Genomic DNA, 21,806 nt, shown 5'->3' on the forward strand with positions numbered 1-21,806 from the left:
GATGATTCCATGCTCCATTTGTTTTACATTCCATGTATGTTTTGTGTGTGTGTAATAAACACATAACCATGGCATTTCTCAATCCCTTAGCTCCACCTGTAGTGCCAAAGTCAAGGCTGAGGTCCCGTAGTGCCTGGGCTCCTCAGGGCACTTACTCACACAGGTAGCGCTTGGGTTTGGACCTGTCTCAGTGGTTCTCAGAGTGAGGTCCCGCAGGGACCCCCAGGGGTCCTTGAGGAGTTACGGGTCTGTAACTCTTGAGAGTGCACAAATGGAACCATGGACCCTCACCGCTCAGTTTGGTTCCATTTGTACCTTCTCAGAATTAAATTTAACACTGAGGAGTTTACAATGTAGATTGGGGTCAAGCCATCTCGTTCGTGTTAATTTACATTATCATGCGTCTTCTGCAGACTGGTCTGCAGAAGACACATGATGATGTGAATTCACACGATCGGGATGGTCTACCAGGCTAGTTTTCCCAGTAGGTAAAAATCCTATCAAACTGGGGGTCCTTGAAAAAGACCACTGAGAACCACTGACCTATCTGACTGTGTGAACTATGAGCTCAAATAACCCCACTGGAAGCCACTTAGTGTGACTTGTGCGACCATTCACTAGATTCACACCTCTTTCTCGCTCATTCACGTGCCTTCATGTGCCTTTCTTCACCATCGTCTTTTGACATGCTGTCTGTGCCCTTGTATCGACAGTATACATATCAACACAATACAAATCCAGTTTGTTAGTGTAACTCAGAGTGTTGAACTCTCACAGTCATCCCTTCATCTTTGGTTCTCTCCTCACAGGTGGGCCTATTTGAACTGCTGTACAGACCGGGTGTGTTTCCTGTGTGTGATGACCTAGAGCCAGAGATTAGCTTACTGTGTGTGACGTCAAGAGTAGAGTCGTGTTAGAACTAGTTACATTGTGCGTAGTACTTGGAAGAGAACCTTGTGTTTGGTTTGGTAGAAGACTTAAATAGATATTAAGGATTGCCAATTTGTGGGAGCAGAGAGTGGACTACAGCCCCCCCATTTGGTGAACTTACAGACAGTACTGTAGTGTAAAGCCAACAGTTGTTTCGTCTCAGAGACGGTGCTGCTTCATTATACCAGGTCTTGGAAGGAGTTGTTGCGGTCCAGGTGTGTTTTTAATTTGGGCAACGGACATATTGTGTCTCCGGAGTAAGACCACCTGTAGGCAAGGGCTTTTGTCCTGGACTGACCCTACTTTTAAGGTGGTTGCACACTGCTGCGTTTTTCGGGCCGAATATCGGAGTGAATTTCGGAGTGCGTGAATAAAAAAATCAACCTCACGTTATGTCAGTCACGTTTGCACACTGCCGCCCGTTTCGCGCACCACTCTGTCCCTTGTGCTCTCTATCTCTCTCTCTCTCCTTGCCCTGAAAAACGCATTTCGCAACGAAAAAGCTTTAGTCCTGGGGAGAGAAGCAGGCATTGATCCTGTGTGTCCCCCCCAAAGAGCTTCTCCTTCCATAATATGAGACGTTTAGAGTGGGACACAGAATGGAGCCAAAGCACACATCTGTGTTTGTAGTTCCTAAGAAAGGTCCTGGGACGAGGTCAAGAAAGGTAGAGGACGGGGAAGGAAGAGCTCAGATGTGGCTCATCCTTGGCCCGTTTGGAGCCTTGCTACAGTACGTTGGAGAGGAGAGAGAGAAACGCCACAGGAGGGAAAGTTAAAACTTCACTCGTACAGATGTGTCTTCTTTTTTATTTATTTGTCTAGCCACCATGTACCCCCCTGCCCCTTTCATTCATTCACTCGCTCCCTTTCATCCATTTAACAGACGTCATTTTCTTTGGCCAAAGGCACCCTTGACAAACCTCAGAGGCCTTATTTTTTCTGTGTTTCTCTTGACAAACACATCGGTGTAGAAGTTCCCCAGTGGTCACGTAAAGGAGAATTTCCCAGCTGTGTGATCCTCGTCATAACCTTGGGCTGCCTGGCTCCAGTCCACACCGCTCTGTGGATCAGATCAGAATCATTGCCCGGGTGCCAGGGAAATCCCTCTTGAGAAATGTAATGCCTCATTGCCAGCCAGATCGAGGGAACGTATCCGCCCATATTCCCTCTATGGAATCAGTTAACAGGAAGCTTCCTGTGATGGCCTTGAGTAGCTGCGCTGTCCTTTGTGAATCTACCGCCTCTGCCCCGTTGCCCAGCGGTACCCATTCCAGGCAACCATGGACGATGATGAGATTGAAGTGACAAAGGTCACAGGGTTAATTAGTGAATCACAGTCTGTCTGAGAGCCTGTCTGCATGCATTGCATGCATGTGTGTGTGTGTGTGTGTGCACGCGCAATCTGGAAGAGACTTGGTTATTTTTGGTCACGGGAGGAGAGTAGGCGTGACGGCGTGTGGTCTATGAACAGAGGGTCCAGTCTTCCTCTGAACAAGGAGAGAGTGGAGCAGAGGAGAGGAGAGGAGAGGAGAGGAGAGGAGAGGAGAGGGGGAGCAAGAGAGTGAGGAGAAGTTCAGTTTTGCTGTCCTTTCCCCTGCAGCTGGGTCATGAGTTTACTATTGCATTAGCTTGAATTTCAACAAATCAGCCCCTGCCAATTACTTGAACCCCGGCCTGGCTTAAATCCATCCAGGTTTTTGCCAGACCTAGCACTCAATGTTTCTGGGTGTCACGTGATGATTATAATGTTTCTAGATAAATTCCTTTAGAGCTCACCGATCTCCAAAACAGCTGATTGGTATACTGCGTAGGTCTAAGCAGTAAAGATGAAACTTATCCAAGTGGTTGCATGTGTCCTACTGGTCTTGCACGAAAGGAGAAGAGAGGGAGCATTCATGAGTATGCAGACTGACAAGTAGATGGGTCACATAACCTTGTGATTGTATTGTCTGTATGATTATGTAGATAAGATTAACTATAGTTACCTCTGTGATTTGATTACCGATCACTGCGTGGATATACAGTAATTATCGTGATTAGCTACTGTAGTAACATGTTTTTTCCCCCTCTCCCTCTCGCAGTCTAAACGAACGGGCCCATCTGCTGACAAGAGTCTTTAGGAAAACGCCTTCGAGCGTAGGGCGCTCCAACTCAGTACAACAGACTGTGTCACGTGAGTGTCTGTCCACTTGTTTTTTTGCCTTTCAGCGAATTTTAACCCATAAAGACCTGAGGCCGATTCTACAAAATTCCTTCTAAACCTGTAGTCCATGGACCACTACTTGAGAAGCAGTGCAGTAAATGACCTGGTGACCAAAGATGACGAGTCAATGAAGTCAGTCACTGGAAAGTCTGAGGTCAAGAAATTCCACAGAAAAGGGGGTTAGAATCACAAGAAGGGAAAGGTGGTCATTTAATGGCATGTGTTTGCTCACTCATAATCAGTATAGTATCAGTTAACATGAGTTTAATATGGAAGGTTGGATAAAGTAAGAGGAATAGATCAGTAGTTGGTTTTCAACCTTTTTTTTTAGCTCTAGCTGGACCACTTGCATATTTCAAGCAACCTTAAAGGACAACTCCTCTCTAAATCACTTCTAGGCTCATTTTCCTACACATATTGATCCAAAAAGACTGTCCATGGGGTCTATTAGGCAGAAATGCCCCTATTGTCCAGTTTCCCCAGCAGAACCCAGCAGCTCTCATAGCGTAGAGTGGAGCCTATAAGCCTATCGCTTTTACACTATTTGTTTAGTGTATAGTGTTTTTATTTTTCATGAATGTGGTACTAGTTGTCATTACAAACACATCCATGCCATCGTTGTCCCACACAAGCCATCACACTCTGCTAATAGTAAGGGGAACGTAAGAAAATCTGCTAAGTAAATCGTTACCAAGAAATTTCTTCACCAATGTGTTTCTAAAGGTGTGTAATAATATGTACTAAAAGGTTGAAATTCAACTCCAGGGGGAAACCTCATAAAACATGATTTGTGTTTGTGTCCCATTAATTTTACTATACAGGAAAAAAAACACAGAAAATAAATATGCTTTAAGTAGCATGTGAGGACTAAAACTGGGGGTTTTTCATGATGCTGAATCCATTGCAAGCATTTGTTTTGCATGTGGGTCCGTTTTTAGCCCAAGGAATGTTTGTCATGCAAAACAAATGCTTGCAATGAATTCAGCATCATGAAAAACCCCTAGTTTGACCCCTCACATGCTACTTAAAGCATATTTATTTTTTGTATTTTTTTCCTGTATAGTAAATTAATGGGACACAAACGCAAATCAGTTGTTTTATGAGGTTTCCCCCGGGAGTTGAATTTAAACCTTTTAGTGCATATTATTACACACCTTTAGAAACACATTGGTGAAGAAATTTCCTGGTAACGATTTACTTCGCAGATTGGTCAAATATCTTATAAAATCCCCTTACTATAAACAGATGTTATGCTGTTATGTGTTTTGCCAAGTCCCGGAAAAGATGCCCTGTGATTGGCCAGTGCAGTCACTTTGATTGGCACTTGTGCCATAAGCTCACCCCAAAACATTATTTATGTGATTGTGGTGGCTTGTGTGGGACAACCACAATCTGAGTTCCCAGAGGTTCTTTTTTTCACAGGACAATCAAGGCATGGATGTGTTTGTAATGACAAGTAGTAACACATTCATGAAAAAGAAAATCACTTTTGAACACAACAAATAGTTTAAAAGCGATAGGCTTATAGGCTCCACTCTATGCTATGACAGCTGCTGGGTTCTGATTGGGAAACTGGACAATAGGGGCATTTCTGCCTAATAGACCCCATGGACAGTCTTTTGGGATCAACATAAGTAGGAAAATTAGCCTAGAAGTTATTTAGGGAGGAGTTGTCCTTTAAGGGCCACCCCAACCCACCTTTAACTAATCTTAGCCCACATATCTCCACAATAGTGGTGGTCAGGTTGGTGGTCCCTTGTTCAGTTGAACATCCCTGATGTAGACGGCTATGTTTGGTGAGAGACCCTGTCACGCAACTTAAAGGAGAATTCCGGACTACCCATTTTCTTACCTTAATCTGATATAATATATGTTGTTTATTTATTTTTAGTCCGAGTCCACCACTGCTCCGATCGTGAGCGTTGAGGTTTTTTTGTTCTTTTTTTTTTTGTAAATGAAATCTCTTATTTGTATCGCTCGAAAAAAATACATCTTATGTAAGATATCTGTTGTTCATAATGATGAAATACTGTCCACAGTGTGCTTCCTGAAGCTCATTTGGGACAACATTATGGAGAGTATTTTGTCATTACGAACAACAGATACCTGCAACAACAACCAAAATCTGAGCGATCAGAACTGCGGTGGACTCGGGATGAAAAAAACAAAAAAACGAATAAAATATAAAATCAAGAAAATTGGTCGTCCGGAATTCTCCGCCCCATTTTCAATCTCTTTTTTATATAATTGGTCCTCTCTAATGCTCATTAAACTATGGTACAATCTTTGTGTCTCAGAGAGGAGGGCTGTGGACAGTTCAGAAACCCAGGGACATCATCGAAGGGGAGTCCAAGCTTTCTATTCCTGGAAAGTTGGCATGCTATAATGGAAGCCATTGTTCTCACGTTAATAGAAATCTAAATATAAAAAAATGTAATCTTGTTTAAAAATAAATCCTGCCTAAAGGCCCATTCCCACTGGGCCAGATAACAGATATCTGGAGATATTTCTCCAGATATTTTTCCATTCGAAGTGGATGGTAGATACAGATAAAAAAAATATATACCACAGATATTTGCCACAGATACTTTTATCTGTGGCAAAACATTTTTTTATCTGTATCTACCATCCACTTTGCATGGAGAAATATCTGGAGAAATATCTCCAGATATCTGTTATCTGGCCCAGTGGGAATGGGCCTTAAAGGTGTCACTAGTAGGCTGGTTTCAGTCCACAACCCTCCTATGAGACACAGACCGCGTGGGAAAATAATTGTACCATTTTATCATGAGCATTAGTGAGAACCAATTATATGAAGAAGTTTAAAATGGGTGAAGTCAGGCGTGTAAACCAGGCGTAATCCAACTCCTACAGGTCTGGGTTTGACACTGCATTCCGCTCCTTTTCCAGATGGCTATGCCTTCTCCCAGGAGGAGCACGGAGTGGTGTCCCAGTCCCAGGTTGTACGCTCCTATGACACCACCACCCGTCAGCGACCCAGCGTTTAGCACCACCCCCGGCCCCCCGCCCACTTCCCTGACCGCCCGCCCCCTACCCCGGCCGCTGCCGCCTCGGATCTCTGAAGCTATGGTGGTCGCGGAGACAGAATAATGTGATGCCCTCATGCCGGGTGACCGGCCCTGCAGTGGCCTTACTGGTACTATAACGTGACCGACCCAGCGCCACCCCCCAACACACAAACACACACACACATCCCAGAGGGTGGTTGCGAGGGGTGAACGCCGTTGGTGAGGCACAGAGGACAGACACAGGAGAAAGGGACCAGACCGACTATACGGAATAAACTGTCTCAAAGACTCCTACACACTCTGCACAGGCATGAGCAATCCATATCCATGCACAGACATGAGATATCAAACTCAGAGACTGCTACTTGTATCCATGTAACCCCACAGACTGGGTTTGGGTTGTGTCTCCTCCGGTGTGTGTTAGTGTCTGTGTGTGTGTGTGTGTGTGTGTGTGTGTGTGTGTGTGTGCGCGCACACACGCGCGCTTCCAAAGCATCTGTATCTGCCTGTGCATGTGTGTCTGCACGCAAGTTGCGCTCTTGTGTGAGTGTGCGCGTACTGTATGTGTGTTCAGTTTGTGGTTAAGAGAGCCTGTGTGTGTGTGTGTGTGTGTGTGTGTGTGTACGTATGTGTGTGTGTTTGCTTCCGTGTGGTTCCCTCTCGTCTCCCTCTCCTGAGCTGGGTTTAACTAGTCTGTCATCACATGCCATCGGGAGAGGGGAGGGGACTTCAAAATAAACACACATACTACACACACACACAATCCCAGAAGGAATTCTTTACAGGGAGAGGCTGGTAGGAGGGGGGAGGGGGGGGGGGGGGGCATTGATCCGGGATTCTCTGAGCTTTACACCCCAGCCCCAGGCCCCCATTGAGTTTGACCATATTCACACTGCAGCCATTTTGTTTTTACTTGATACTTTTTTTTTGGGGGGGGGGGGGGAGTATGAGGTAACAACAAAATGTCTGTGTATATGGCTAAATTCCATCCCCAAGCCTCACTGCCAAAACACCACAGAGATGTCACTGAAGCGGAACCCTAAATGCGCTAGATTACCATCCTGCTTGGACCATCACTCTGCTCAGCACGGGATCTACTTTTTCCCCTCTCCTCCCTTCATTTCTGCTCTCTATCTCTTCATCTTCCAGCTTCTAAACAACCCCCCCCCCCCCCCCCCCCCCCCCCAACTCCCTGACGCATACTTACATGCACACGCACACCTTTCCTCCTCTACAGCAGTGGTTCCCAAACCTTTTAGCTCAAAGACCCAAAAGAGAAATTAAGACGTTTACCCGGAACCCAAACTAGTGAAAACAGCAGATCTACAAGCTCACAACTTGTAGATTGGCTATTTTCACTCATTCTTAAATGTTTGTGTTCTAATTTATGGAATTTCTTAGATTTTGCTTTGATTTTTTTCATAAAATTACAGAAACATCTTAGAATTTTGTTTTTAATTCATGAAAAATGTAGCCTTTTTTGGGAATGTTTTTTGAAAATATTTTGAAATTATAATAAATAAAAACAAAATGCAGGAAACAACAAAATTAAGGGACCCATAAAAATGTGTCCGCGACCATCCAATGGGTCCTGAGTCCTGAACCTGTGTTTGGGAACCAGTGCTCTACAGTGTCTCTTCGTCTTAGAATCCTTATTTTTCAACTTCCCGTTATGATTCTGACGGTACCTGTGAATCCTGAGATGGGATTGCTTGCCGGCACCGCCAAAGGAACTGAATTAAAAACCAGGTGTTTCACTCGGTTGAGCATGGTATTTTGGGATGTAGCAATGCACGCTTCTGAACAACAAGGAAGCCGGCTTGAGCCGAGTGACGCGTGGCCAAAGCGAGTTGCATGCCGACAGGGTGAGAATCAGTTATAATCTATTTTGATTCATAGACGTTCAATGTATCCGCCGTGGTTTGCAGAATCATGCATTATAATGCTAGTGTTTTTCTCTGGCCACCAGGGTGTAGGAGTATAAGAGGAGGGAGCAAAAACTGAAGTGTACAGTATCTTTGTAAATCGACGATCACAAAGAATATACATTCAATATTTTTTTTCTCTCGAAGATACAATAAGGCATGAGGTCTACTGTAGGATTACGGAGAAGATTAGATAAATAATAAACCTTTTTGGTTACAGTTCTGCTAGCATTTTGCTCGCTTGCCATTGCGAGCCGACGAGAACATGCATCAGGCACACAGCACTGTGTGATGCAAGACATGAGGCACCGGCCCCGGATGAAACACCAGGTTTTTAGGGAGTTCTGTCCAGTCTGGGAATCTTGGAGCCTGGCTTCCAAAGCTTCCTCCTCCATTTCTGTTGGGTTCCCTCACTCGCAACTGGACTTATTTTAAAAAAATATAAAATGTGTCTGTGTTTTTTGTTTTTGTCTTTTCTTTTATTGAATGCCTGTTTTTATTTTGTACTCATTTGTGGAGAAATATCTTAAACGGGAATATTTTACTTGAACTTAGTGCTACTAGGCATCTGAAAATGCCCGGTTACGTCATGTGTTCTGTCTGGTTCTGCGCGATACGTCTGAATGTACAGTCCACTGTCTAACTGTGTACTCTTCTGTTGAGGACGCCCAGGTTCTGGGGTATGTCCATTGGACTCTTAATCATTAAATCTAATAAACCCAAGGCCTGACCAAATGCTTCCGACTGTGACTGATTCACTGCTAGTTAAAACTGTATTCATACACTCAATTTGAGTGTCTTCAGAAAATCAGTGGTTAAGCAGGTAGGGGAGTCATGGAATGGAGGGGACGTCTTAGTAACTCAGGTATTTTAAGGAATACCAGAAGAGTCACCGGAAAGAAACTCCCCCGGGCTGATAGTCTATGCCTTTTGATTGATTGATTGGAGTATTTATTAGATGTTTTGGATAGGAAAAGATACCGTTTCATGACAGTACAGTTCACTGATACAATGTCAACTAAAAGGAAACTCGTTTAAGGCAAGGCTTATTTGTTATTTTCCATTGAGACTGTAAACTATGCCTAAACGGTTAAACCTAACCTTATTCCTAACCTTAACATCAGCAAAACGGTGTCAAAACCTAATCCTATTCCTAATCTTAACATCAGCAAGATATGCGTTATCCTAAAGTTATTTCTAACCTTATTCTCAGTAAAAACAAAAGAATAAAAATCTCGGCTAGTTTCTTTCCGGCGACTTTACCGGTTACCTTTCTAAGGACGTAAACCTGAATTGAAGAAGGGCCGTGGTAGAGGACATTCAAACCACAAAACCGGCCCTCATTCCTGCATTCATCTATCTCTGTGCTACAGTCCGTAAGGAACGGTCTCTGTCACTGAGGTTTGACCATTTAGCAGATTAATACAGACCCTTGGCCCTGAGTCCCTGGGTCTCACGCTCCCACCCACCTTCCTGGCTGTGGCCCAGCCGGACTGCAGCTGCTTCAATATGGGGAATCCATCGGGCCGGCCCCATCAGGAGCCATAGATCCATTTATGCTTTTCAACTCCTTCCCAATGGCTCCCAGGGGTGGCCCTCCTCCATTTTCCCCGCTAGCTGAGTTTCCATTAGAATGTGCCAAAAATACACCTCCGCAGGCTAAAGGAAATGGTTATAGGTTTATATAAACAGTCTATTGTTGTGCATTATTGTTGCCTTGCTAATGTGTCTGATGATATGACAGGTATTTCTGCCGTCCACCCTGGGTGGCTAGCAGTCTGTGGGCGTGATTAATTAGTGTAGCTAATAGCTAAAGAATGTATGTTTTTCTGCGTGTCTTTCAAAGGGATTAAATAAAATGTTTTGGCCGCTCATAAGCTGAGACTGCGGTCCAGCCCCATGCTGGCTGTCAGCTTTAACACTTGTTTCTTGGTAGTCAGGTTTATAAGTCTCAAGGCAGATGTAAATCTCACTGCTCTGTAGAGATGGTTTTCTCTCTTCATGGTTTTGAAAACATAAAACATGTTTGTGTATTCATGACAAGGCAAAGTGTAAAAAAAAAGAAAAGAAACGCAGACAGGAAACGCATCACGTCTCGAGACATTGATATTTAATTATTTATTTATTTTTCCTTATAAATCAATGAAAAATAACAATCCTGTATGAATCAGCATCTCATAGAAGGCAGATACACATTTGAGCATAAATCATACAGTACCTCCTTTTACACATACAGTACACTTGGGTGTTTGTCAAATGCATGCTGTCCATCCTATAGACGACAATGCTTGAAGTATCCAGGCATACAGATTTTTGTACTGTGCCACATCTTAAGCCTCTTTTATACCAAGCCACGCGACGAAAAGAACTGATTCGTTATTTTCAGCGTGTGCCCAAATATAAATGAGGCTTTAGACTGTTAGTTTAATGGACTGGCACATTCCTGAAGCTGTATGTTACTGAGTTACCAGCACCATGACAGAGCCAGCTGTAGAACAGTGCACAATAATGTCAAGAGAATACTCCTTAGTGTAGAAGGCACTTTTGGAAATTAGCACCAAGTATATGGCGGGACGTTTAACTTAACTTAGTTTTTTTGGTATGTACTGTATTCAAAGTGGAAAGGTAAGGATTCAAAAAAGTGTGGAAATGCCCTGGAACCGTCCAGCAACAACTCCAGTGCCCTCAGCTAATACAAATAAAGCACAGTGGGACTGTTAAATACACACACACATACACACACACAAACACGCGCGCACACACACTCGCACACAGGAAGGAGAAGTGAAGGGGAACGGTTGGCAGACATTTTACTGCATAATTAACTGCGATCTTCAGAAGGCTGTACTGTAGATTGCAGATTCACACAGGGAGAAAACACGGCACTCTGTTCTCAGCCCCCCCCCCCCCCCTCACTCACTCTCTCCTCTGCTCACATACACACCTATTAGTTACATTAACTGTCAGACCTGGTGTGAATGTGTTTTTTTTTGTGTGGGTCCTTTCATGTATTGTGTGTGTGTGTGTGTGCGTGTGTGTGTGTGTGTGTGTGTGTGTGTGTGTGTGTGTGTGTGTGTGTGTGTGTGTGCGTGTGTTTGTGCGTGTGTGTGCGTTTCCGCTTGGGGCAGTAGTTTGGTGGGACAGGAGTGTTGGGGGGGCTAGCATAGGGGTGGAGCGTTGCAGTCTGTGTCCTGTGCTCACTTCATTACAGTTTAAACGGCCTACAGGGAGATTTGGGGACTGCCTTTCACATCGCACCACCTGCGTTTCCCATTATACACATACACACACACAACCACTACACCCTCACAGCCTAACAACACTGACAAACACACACACACACACACACACACACACACACACACACACACACATACTGCATACACACACCACTTTGACTCATTTTCAATCATTCCTTAACACAAACGTATATATGAGTGTGTTGTGTAAACCATTCATAACCGCACTTACATGTGCACATGTGTAAGTGGCATGCACACTCACACACACACACACACACACACACACACACACACACACACGCACACGCACACACGCACTCACACAGGGTGTGTTCACATAGCCACATTTCATATGGTATACTGCCATTAATCATCCATTCATCACTCATTCCTACACGCACATAAATGCACAACGTTCTCACTCAGACACAGACACAGTTCTCTCTGAGAATCATGGTGCCACAACGAGCTGTGCAGCATAGCATTACCCATCAGCAATGTAGTAGTGTCTTTGTATAGAGACAGCAAATTCGATACGCATCTGTCTCGTACTCCCATCTTTGGGCCGGGCTCTGCTCACGCCATTTCCCAAGAGATCACATGACACACCATCTACAGACACATCACACAATAGCGCGGCTGGCCACCGCTGCCAGCAAGGCTTTTTACGAGTCCTTCATGTGAGCCTGACTCCATGTCATTGCTTTTTCCACTCTGGCACGAGAACCCTCCCCACCCCCACCACCCCCTTCCATCCCCAACCTCCCCCACCAGGGTCTTTGGCACGGCCCTCACAGGTTTGCACTTCGCAAGTTCAAGTTCTCCCTGAGTCTTTGGCGGACGGCAACCTCACACCGTCACCGCGGGGTGTTTCTGCTGCTCACTACTGGCCACGCTGGTGGGAGGGGGATAGGGGGACTGGATGGGTCTGTAGCCCCCTTGGCTGGGGTCTATGAAGGTCGGGGTTGGGTGGGCGTAGCCGATGAACTGCGGGTGCATGTACTGTCCCTGGTGTTGCATGATCTGCGTGGCCTGCTGGCAGTTGAGCACAGAGAAGTTGGTGGGCATGTTGACGAAGACGCTGCCCTCCGGCGGCATGCAGGCGCGCATCATGGGCGGAGGCGCCGGGCGGGTGGCGGCGCCGGTGGGGACGGAGGAGCTGGAGGAGGTGGCCGTGCTGGACTGTCTGGAGGAGGAGCCTCGGGAGGTGCTCGCCATCATGGGGATGGTCTCCAGGAGGCGCCCGCCGCCGGGGCCACCGCCCCCCGCCCCGCTCCCGCCTGACGACAGCTCCTGCTTGGGCCGGAGGCAGCGGCAGCAGCACACGGCAACCACGGAGCCCACCAGGACGAAGGCCACAAACACAGAGCCCACGATCAGGAAGGGCACATAAATGGGCACTGTAGAGAGAGAGGGAGAAAGAGAGGATGGATTGATTGATTAATTGATTGATTGATTGAGCACTTTATTGAAAATGAATTAAAAAGGATAAAAGCCTGAAAAAGCCCAAAAGCTTGTTTCCATTGTGGTCCTTTGGGGAGGGAGAGATAATGGGAGAGAGAGGTAAGGGTGGAAGAAAGGTAGAACGAGTGGTTTGGCTATGAACGCAGTTGCTATAAACAAGCATTAAACTAAACAGAACTCCTTTTTGACCAAAATTACTTTTAGTCAAAATCATGTCTAATGTAAAGGTTCCATGCCGAATTTGAAGTAAGTTGTCTAAAACTTCAAATAAGTGGCAAACACGTCTCACATCTTGAATCTCATACGGTCAGAGCTCCCTCATGTGAACAGAGATTGGGTCAGACAGTGAAACAAAAGAATAGATGGACGGGAGAAAGACACAGATAGAGAGGCAGTCTGAAGACTAAAGTGGGCTCCCAGGGGGCCCCAGGCTCTCATTAGCAGTTATTAACTTTGTTTTGATCAGCTCTAATCCCCTGCACCCTGCTGTGACCCACCATTCACCTTTCTTTTCAACCCTGCACCTCTGTGTGTATGTGTGTGTCTCTGTGTGCATTGTGCACATGTGTGTGTGTGTGATGTATGTTTTTCTTCTTAAAGCAGTAGTTCACAAAAAAAAAAAAGTATTTTCATTAATGGAGATCTTTTAGTTTTTTCTTGCATTCCTAAGCCAATAATTTGATGACCGGTGGAAGGAGACTCAATTAACCTGCATTTGAGTCTCTTTACAATTTACAATTTAGGCATTTAGCAGACACTCTTAATCCAGAGGGACTTACAATAAGCAAGGTCATCAATACATCAATATCAATACATCAATATCAATACATCAATATCAATACATCAATATCAATACATCAATATCAATACATCAAATGCACAGCAATAGTAAAAAAGAATGCGATAAGACCCAGAGAGAACAGATAGAAATCTAAAAACATGTATGGTCATTGAGCGTAGGCAAGTGCTATACGCTCCTATTGGCTTAGGAATGAGACAAAAACTAAAAAAATCTATATGAATTCAAGGCTTCATGGGGTGTTTTTGATAGAAAATGTGTCATTTTTGGGGTGAACTACTCCTTTAAGCCGAACAAAGGAGTAGTTCGGCTATAAGCCATGCCGCCAGAACTGATAACTGTCAACCTACTTTTTTTTTAGATACTCCTGAGTGTTAAATTGACTCTGAGATAGTAAACATGAACCCGTGGTAAGCGTTCATTTATACTCTCTCAGAGTTAATTAACACTTGTTTCTGTTATGCAATGCTAGACTGAGAGGCCTGATTCTCAAGGACTTTAGTGACAGTTTTAGTTGATTTTCTCTCACATGATTCCATTAATCAGCATGTAATGTGCACACAGTTTCCCTGCTGTTACTCTCTCTTCTGCTCAATTGAGGCCAGAATGGGCAGCCAGGGTATTATTTTCCTTTTTGCTTTCTTCCATGTATTTGTCTATTCAACAGGGACAAGACATTTCACATTAATTGAGATCACAATAATGATTTGCTTATGCCTAATTGGAGCTTTTGCCCAAAAAGCGAACGTTCAGAGAGAAGACGGTTGATAGTAGTAACAGGGCGAAAATAAAGATGAAGCCGCCTTTCAATAAGTTACGCACGCACGCACGCACGCACGCACGCACGCACGCACGCACGCACGCACGCACGCACGCACGCACGCACACACACACACACACACACACACACACACACACACACACACACACACACACACATTTGTCTTGTTTAACAATGACAGTGAGATACTTGTTGCACTAACTAGCATTGACTGCTTTGGTCTCTTTTTTGTAAGACACTTTATGTATATATACTTATATTTAATTCGCCCCCTCTATTGATGCACCTTCTCTTTTTTGGTACTGTACTGCTCTTGTTTTGTACTCTTATCTATCTTTTCCTACTTCTCTGTAACTTTGTAAATAACTGTATACTACTGTGCTACAACTGGACAACTGAATTTCCCCCTTGGGATAATAAAGGTATCTATCTATCTATCTACCTCTCTAATCTAATGCACATGTTATATTAGAACTTTTTTGTTCAGATTTATTGTTTCCAGCATGTCTTCATTTTCTACTTTGAATATACCAGTGCATTAAGAAGTGTAACCATAAACCTGAGAGGTTGCAAATGGCACTGCTCTTTGAAAGAAACATGGCCTAAAGAAATTTTTCAGCATGTTTATGAATAGTGGAGTATACAGTGCACCGTGTAAGCGCAAAAACATCGCTCCAAAGCTGTATCCTATCCACATGGCAAAGCACTAAGTCAAAGTGACAAAAGACTTAAAGTTCCTATGGCAATACAGGCATTGACATCAACAACATGAGACCATGACCCATTTTTTTTTCTTATTGAAAAGCAGTGGTGTCAGCTTCAGACTCTAATGTACCTTACAGCCACGGTCCCATAAACAGGTTTTAACAGGAGCCCTTCCAATAAGACTGTTATGGCCAGGCAAGTTACAAGACCAGAAACATCCCAAAGAGACTTTTTCTGCCCCCTTTTCCTGCACTTGGATGAGGCCTGTACAATGAAAAATCCTGAGTGTTCATTTAACTCTCTGAGTGTAATTCATATCCATAATGGTCCACAGTTAAATTGTAAAAATGGAACAAGGAAAACCAGTCCCGCCATATTCATGTCAAAAACCTCATGTCCACATGGGCACGCATGCACACCCTTACATTAAAGGAGTAGTTCACCCCCAAAATGACTTTTTTTTCTATTGATTAGTCACACCATGGAGACTAGAGTTCAATAATATTTTTTGGTTTTTGTCACATTCCTAAGACAAAAATTTGATTCGAGTAAATGTACCCCCATTGATTCCGGATGGTGACCCGTTTCGAAACGGGTCACCATCCGGAACGAATGGGGGTAAATGTATTGTTATCACATTTTTGTCTTAGGAATGTGACAAAAAACAAAAAATATTATTGAACTCTAGTCTCCATGGTGTGACTAATCAATAGAAAAAAAGTCATTTTGGGGGTGAACTACTCCTTTAACAGTAGTCTTAACCTTACTCTCATTCTAACCCTGACCCAAAAGCAGCCTCTTAAAGGAGAAGTTCACCCAAAGAAATTACTTATTTTCTATCAATTACACACCCCACGAAGCCAAAAATGTGATTACCGTCTCCTACCGGCTAATGTATCCGGTAGGAGACACAAAGTAGACTCAAATTATTGGCTTAGGAATGCGAAGTAAATAAATAAAAAAAATAATTCAAGGCTTCATAGGGTTTGCAATTGATAGAAAATAAGTAATTGTCTGGGTGAACTGCTCCTTTAAAAAGCAAGGAGGACCAGCAAAATGTGCAACATAACTATCTCTGCTGGGGGCAGAGATTATGTTTTTGCCCTTGTCTGTGATTGTGTTAGTCTGGAATTAATCTTGCAAGCTGCTGGACTTTGGGCACGCTGCCAGTAGGCCAAAGAAGACACTCACCAAATATTTTTTCCAATCCGTTAATAAACACTATGTTATTTAAGATTTTTTTGTGCATAGTCTAGACGGGCAACTGGCGGCCCGGGGGCCACATGCGGCCCCCACCTTCACTTAATGCGGCCCGCAGGTTGATACCGGAATACTGATATATTATTGATTTCAGCTGTTACAATTCCAAACATGCAAACATCGTCCATATCAGTAGCTTAATGACTAGTATAAATGTTAGCCAACAAATGTATGTCCAACGTATTTGTATTTAAGTTCATAAAGTTAATATGAGTATACTAAACGCATTTTAAATTAAATCAAAATGTTACATTTCAGGATTCAAAAATAACAAAAAGTAATTCAGGATTCCAATTCAAAAGAAGCAAAAAATAGCAGATCTACAAGCTCAAAACATGTCGCATCGCGACGCGTTTTGAACAAAGTAGGACGTAGCAATATGCAATGTGGCCCTCTGGAGTTAAGGTGTAAATATAGTGGCCCTCGCCATCATCAAAGTTGCCCACCCCCTTCTTCAAGAAACAATGGCCAGTGAGGCCCGTTCATATCATATACGGAAGTACTTCTATCAGCTACAGTCCGTGTATTCGGGTGGTGACATCATTGGCTATTATATAAATTTTTTCAACAGCAGTTTTACAATTTCTCGTATACACATACAAAGAGTTTTTTTTCTTGTCTCTATTTCACACTTGCTTTGGCACTGTAAATGTATGTTTCCCATGCCAATAAAGCCCATTTGAATTGAATTTACCGGTAAATTGAATTGAGTGTGTGTGTGTGTGTGTGTGTGTGTGTGTGTGTGTGTGTGTGTGTGTGTGTGTGTGTGTGTGAGTGTGAGTGAGAGTCAGAGAGAACTAATGCAATCACAACAGCTGCACATGCCAGGAGTTTTACACCTTTGTAGTGTAGCTTACAACAAGAGGATGGCCTGCTGCTGTATATTCCAACAAGAAAGTTCAAGCACTGAATCAAGTAAGAACACAGTTAATTTGCAAGATTGTTTTAAAAGCAACAGCTGGCGGAGACCTGCATGTGCTCTATGGCAGTGGTTCTCAACCTTTTCAGGCCGCGACCCCCCAAATAATCGTATTTTAACTGGGCACCCTGACGAGCACTAAGAGTTGAGGCATTACATTTTGTATAACACAGTTCTATTGTGAAAATAGACGATCTACATGCTCTATTTTCACAATTTCTGCCTCTAATATTTGACAATTTGGCCAAAGTTTAATTTGTCATTTTAGTGGTATTAAAAACTCCTTAAATTGTCACTTTAGAAATGTGCATAAACCCTCTATACACTTAAACCTTATGTTGGTTTGTTTACTGTTGAGAGAGAGAACAATGTTGCACATTAAAGCTAACCCAGCCGTTTTTCGGTTCTCACACCCCCGCGTCTGCCTCCACCTCGCCGAGATCTATCTTTTGAGGGGTCCCTGGTTCCTGTGCGTTCAGCCATTCCGGAGATACACTCCTTCACCTATGCTTCACCGTGCACCCGAGTATAGAGACACACGGGAGACTTACAAATATGGCCGCCCTAGCGACCCCACTCCAAGATGCGCTGTGATTGGCCGGCAGTGTATAACCCTCGCTGTGATTGGCCGGTAGTATGATGACGTCATTTTGCCGCGAAAACCGGTCCCCGGTAGGGATCATAGAAAACATATAAAGAGAAGGCTTTAGAAGCTGAAAATAACGGAGTGGGGGTTCTAAAACTTTAGCGATTTAACAGTTAGGACAATTTTAAGATTTGTTTTATAAAAAAAGTTACATGGTATAACTTTAAGTTAATCATCTGGGGACCCCCCAAACTAATTTGGGGCCCCCCCTGTGGGTCCCCTGCTCTATGGAGCGCACCTTTCTAGTTTGTTTTAATTTAATTTGAGCTATGATTGGCACAACTGTTTTCTCTAAACAGTGGACATCTTATGTTGGAACAAAACACTGCTATTGTTCCCTGCCACTCTTCCACACCTGTTGCTGGAACTGAGCTGTGGCAGCCATCGGCCCCCTCCCCTATAAGCTCTTGTTTTGGGCATAATCTTTGTGGCTGGCTGGGCCTTCTCGTCTCCTAGAGCTATCCCATGGGCATTCTCCTGTTCCTAAACGCCACATGCTTCTTTAATGTTGAATGCATTAATAATTTCCTGTCCGTTATTCATTTGACATTGCTGTGTGTATCTTTGCAGATGATTAATAGGCTGCCATGTGGATGACAAATGAATTAAATGCACAAACTGGGCCTTGCACGACAAAACACTTCCTTTTTTGTCCTATAGGGAGAAAGTGCCTGCTTTTTCTTTGCATAATTTTGGCTGTTTGCCAATTTATGAAAATGTATACTGTCTGCTTCCTGGGGTGATAAGGCGGTATAGTTTGAGCAAATGACACATTGTAGTTAGAGGGAAAGATTCTGTCCAGAAGAAGTCAAGTCCCCCACAGATACTTATAGGCCTAATAGCCTACTCTTTTCATTGGTGTACAACTTTCCTGTAGTGTGTGTATCATAAAGGAGCAGTGATACACTGTGTTAATAACTTGTCAATATGAATAATAACCTATTCTAACGACTTAATAGGTTAGATTAGACCTATAATAGACTTGTCTGTTTGTAGCTCAGCTAGCCAAACACGGGATTACTACAGTTTGGGAACGAGTAGTAGGTCTAACAAATAATAGACTAGGTTACTTGTAGCCAACTGTAAATTGCGTGTGGTCTACACTACAGAATATTTTTTTGAAAGTAAGACTGATTCAGAGAGTGTCAATCTCCTGGAAGCTCGGCTACATCAATGGGGCAGCGGGGAGGATTACCATATGGGTCCTGCGGATGGAAATGGGAATCCACGGGTCTCTAAGAAATGATACAACGCCGATTTGTTATTATGAACCGAGCTGTCAGCGCCGTCGCGGTCCACTGGCCAGGATCCGGTCAAGTCCAAACCTGATCCTCGTGGGGACAGTGCGATTTGAGCTCAGTCCCTGCAGTGTATTGCCGCTAGAACAAACACAGCTATTTATAACCGTGCACAAGCACAATTTGCCATTTGTGAGTGAGTGAGTGGGCAGTTAACTGGCTTATAGGGTGTCTAGCTGTCTCCTCTGCAGCTGTCGTTGCCAACTGAGGCAGGGGAGCACATTATCGGGGAGATGAGCCTATTTAATTTAATATAAAATAGACCGAGAGTTCTCAAAGCAGCGGGCCGCTGCATTTTCTCTATGCAGTTTGCTGTCCATGCATGCGCCTTGAACATGGGCAGGGGTCATCCCCATAGGCTATGCTGGATTGTGGTGCGGACATTTTTGACAAAATTACATTTTTGCCACGGACATACAAATGAGTGGATGGACTATAATATTACCAGGAACACATAGAGAAATAGCCCTGAATGACAGGTCTAAGGGTCCATTTGGTTTGGTTCCAGTTGTAGGCCTACACACTCAGGGGGTCCTCGATCGCAAATACAATATTTCACTCAACCACTAGTAGACCTACTATAGTGGACCATTCCATATGATAGTAAATCAGTGCCGTAGGCTATAGGCCTATTCTGAAGAAACCATGGAGACTTGACATTCAGTAATTGGGTCTTGTGAAAATAAGAAAATTAGGTGTGTAATAAAGAAAATCTAGAATTTCCCCCTGAAAGAAAAACAAGTCTTGCCATGTATACATAGGCTACATTTGTCCGTGTACGAAAATACATAGGCCTATTGATGCTGATGGGATGGCCGATCGGCCAACTGGTCACTTAAAGTTATTAAGTTACTCATTTCCAATTAAATTTGTATGCAATCTAATTTAGAACAGCAGGGCTAGTCTATGCAACAAATTAGCAAACAAAGCGTCTCAGTTCAGTTTTGGCATTGACAGTTTGACACTTCGGGCAAACATGATATTACATTTGGAAATGAAATTCCTTCCAGAATCTTATTACCTGCCGATGTGTCCTTGTTCTCTTTGCTCTCTGTCCCCGGATCGGTGTCCTGCTTGTCATTGGTACAGCTCCCCTGGTCCAGCCGTGCGTTGGTGTTGGGGCAGCAGTAGCGCAGATCGCACTTCCCACAGCAGATGATCGCGTCCGCGCCGTCTATCTTCTCCGGGCACTGGAACCCATCTCTCCACGCGCCCTGGTTGTCGTGCCAGCCGTGACAATACTCCCCACTGGCCTTCACGTCAATGATGGCCAAGAGAAGAGTCACAACCACGGCGATGGACATCGGCAAACCTCCTCCCCACATCGTGGCCAGGCTTGCCCGTGGCCGCGCAAACTGGCGCACCAAGTGAAACAGTGAGGCTTTCACTCCTCGGGTTTAACCTGGGGAATGGAGCGATGTGGTGGATCACCGCAATGAATGGGACAGGAGCGATAGCGAGAGGGATAAACAAAGCGCCTTGGAGCTGTCATTTGCTAAGGAGAATTCCGTGCGTAATTCAGTAGATCCACGAGTGCCAAGCGGCTCCTTCACGTGGGGAATATCCAAAAGGTTGCCAGAATACTCAGTTATGTTGTCACGTGAACTTGTTGAAATGCCAACATTAATTATATATTCCTACTCTTTCCTAATCTGTCTCTAATACTCCGACTTGTTGTGCGTCCACGAAAGCCCGGTAAATCCAGTATCAGGAGGCTGAATGGAACTCTTCTGCAGGCACGGAAGCGACGCAATCCATGTCTCCTCTTATTAGTGCACTCCTCAAATGACTATCCCCAGAGATGTAGGTAGCCAAATCCATACAGCCTACACACTCCTTTTGTCCAGAAGTCCACTGGCCCCCAGCCTTTTGTGCAAAGTTAAAACTTCCAATGTATATAGCTTGGTCTGCATTGCTGGATGTAACAGAGACAACTTCGCCAATCTAACCTAATAGAAGTAAGTGTTCCTGCATTTGCATCGGGGAGGCGTGCTGGTAGTAGTTTCCTCGCTATAATATGAGGGTCTGGCTCTCGATTCCATTTAGGGTGAGTGAGTAGCTACTTAGAATGATCCATCCCAGTGTTCAGTCTCGCGAGGCTACGCGCGCGCGCGTGTGTGTGTGTGTGTGTGTGTGTGTGTGTGTGTGTGTGTGTGTGTGTGTGTGTGTGCGTGCGTGCGTGCGTGCGTGCGTGCGTGCGTGTGTGTGTGTGTGTGTGTGTGCACGCGCTTGTAGTGGACATTTGGGCAACATCTCCTGTCTGTCTCTCATAAGGCGTTGTTTCCAAAACATTGGCTCGGGATCCATTTTTGGGGCACGGACCCATTTTAACAACGGTGAGTGCTATATTTTTTAAGAATAGACCTATCTTTAAAAAATAAATCAAATAAATGTCAACAAAAAGTTAAGAACCAAAAAAAGACAAACAATTTTTTTCAATTCATATTTTTTTTAACGTAGAAATGTAAAGAAAATAAATAATATATTTTCACTTTTTTTGAAATACACGACATTTATCTTTGGGTCGTCTTCTTGAGCTGATAAGTTTGGCATAAAGCGCCGCACAACAGACGCTACAAAGATCAAACTGACAGTGCCATCTAGT

The 21,806-nt window shown here is 44.0% G+C and overlaps 2 protein-coding genes across 8 annotated transcripts in view; one reads left to right on the top strand and one right to left on the bottom strand.

The window, feature by feature from the left end:
- The window catches only part of atp8a2 (ATPase phospholipid transporting 8A2), a 90,276-nt gene extending 81,452 nt beyond the window's left edge, over positions 1 to 8,824 (top strand). For all 7 annotated transcript variants that reach the window (XM_080752239.1, XM_080752242.1, XM_080752240.1 and 4 more), the window contains 2 exons: positions 3,012 to 3,103; positions 6,044 to 8,824. In XM_080752239.1, the coding sequence (XP_080608365.1) occupies positions 3,012 to 3,103; positions 6,044 to 6,141 (190 nt within the window). In that variant the 3' untranslated portion in view covers positions 6,142 to 8,824. The remainder of the gene's footprint in view (positions 1 to 3,011; positions 3,104 to 6,043) is intronic.
- A 3,292-nt stretch (positions 8,825 to 12,116) lies between these two features.
- On the bottom strand, positions 12,117 to 21,202 carry shisa2b (shisa family member 2b). The gene is made up of 2 exons (XM_080751980.1): positions 20,223 to 21,202; positions 12,117 to 12,729 (listed from the first exon to the last, which is right to left on the bottom strand). Exons 1-2 carry the CDS (start codon positions 20,524 to 20,526, stop codon positions 12,179 to 12,181), a joined length of 855 nt encoding a protein of 284 aa, XP_080608106.1. The 5' UTR covers positions 20,527 to 21,202; the 3' UTR covers positions 12,117 to 12,178.
- Positions 21,203 to 21,806: the final 604 nt, after the last annotated feature.

The sequence above is a fragment of the Nannobrachium achirus genome (assembly GCF_963921795.1).
Source record: "Nannobrachium achirus genome assembly, chromosome: 21".
Lineage (NCBI taxonomy): Eukaryota > Metazoa > Chordata > Actinopteri > Myctophiformes > Myctophidae > Nannobrachium > Nannobrachium achirus.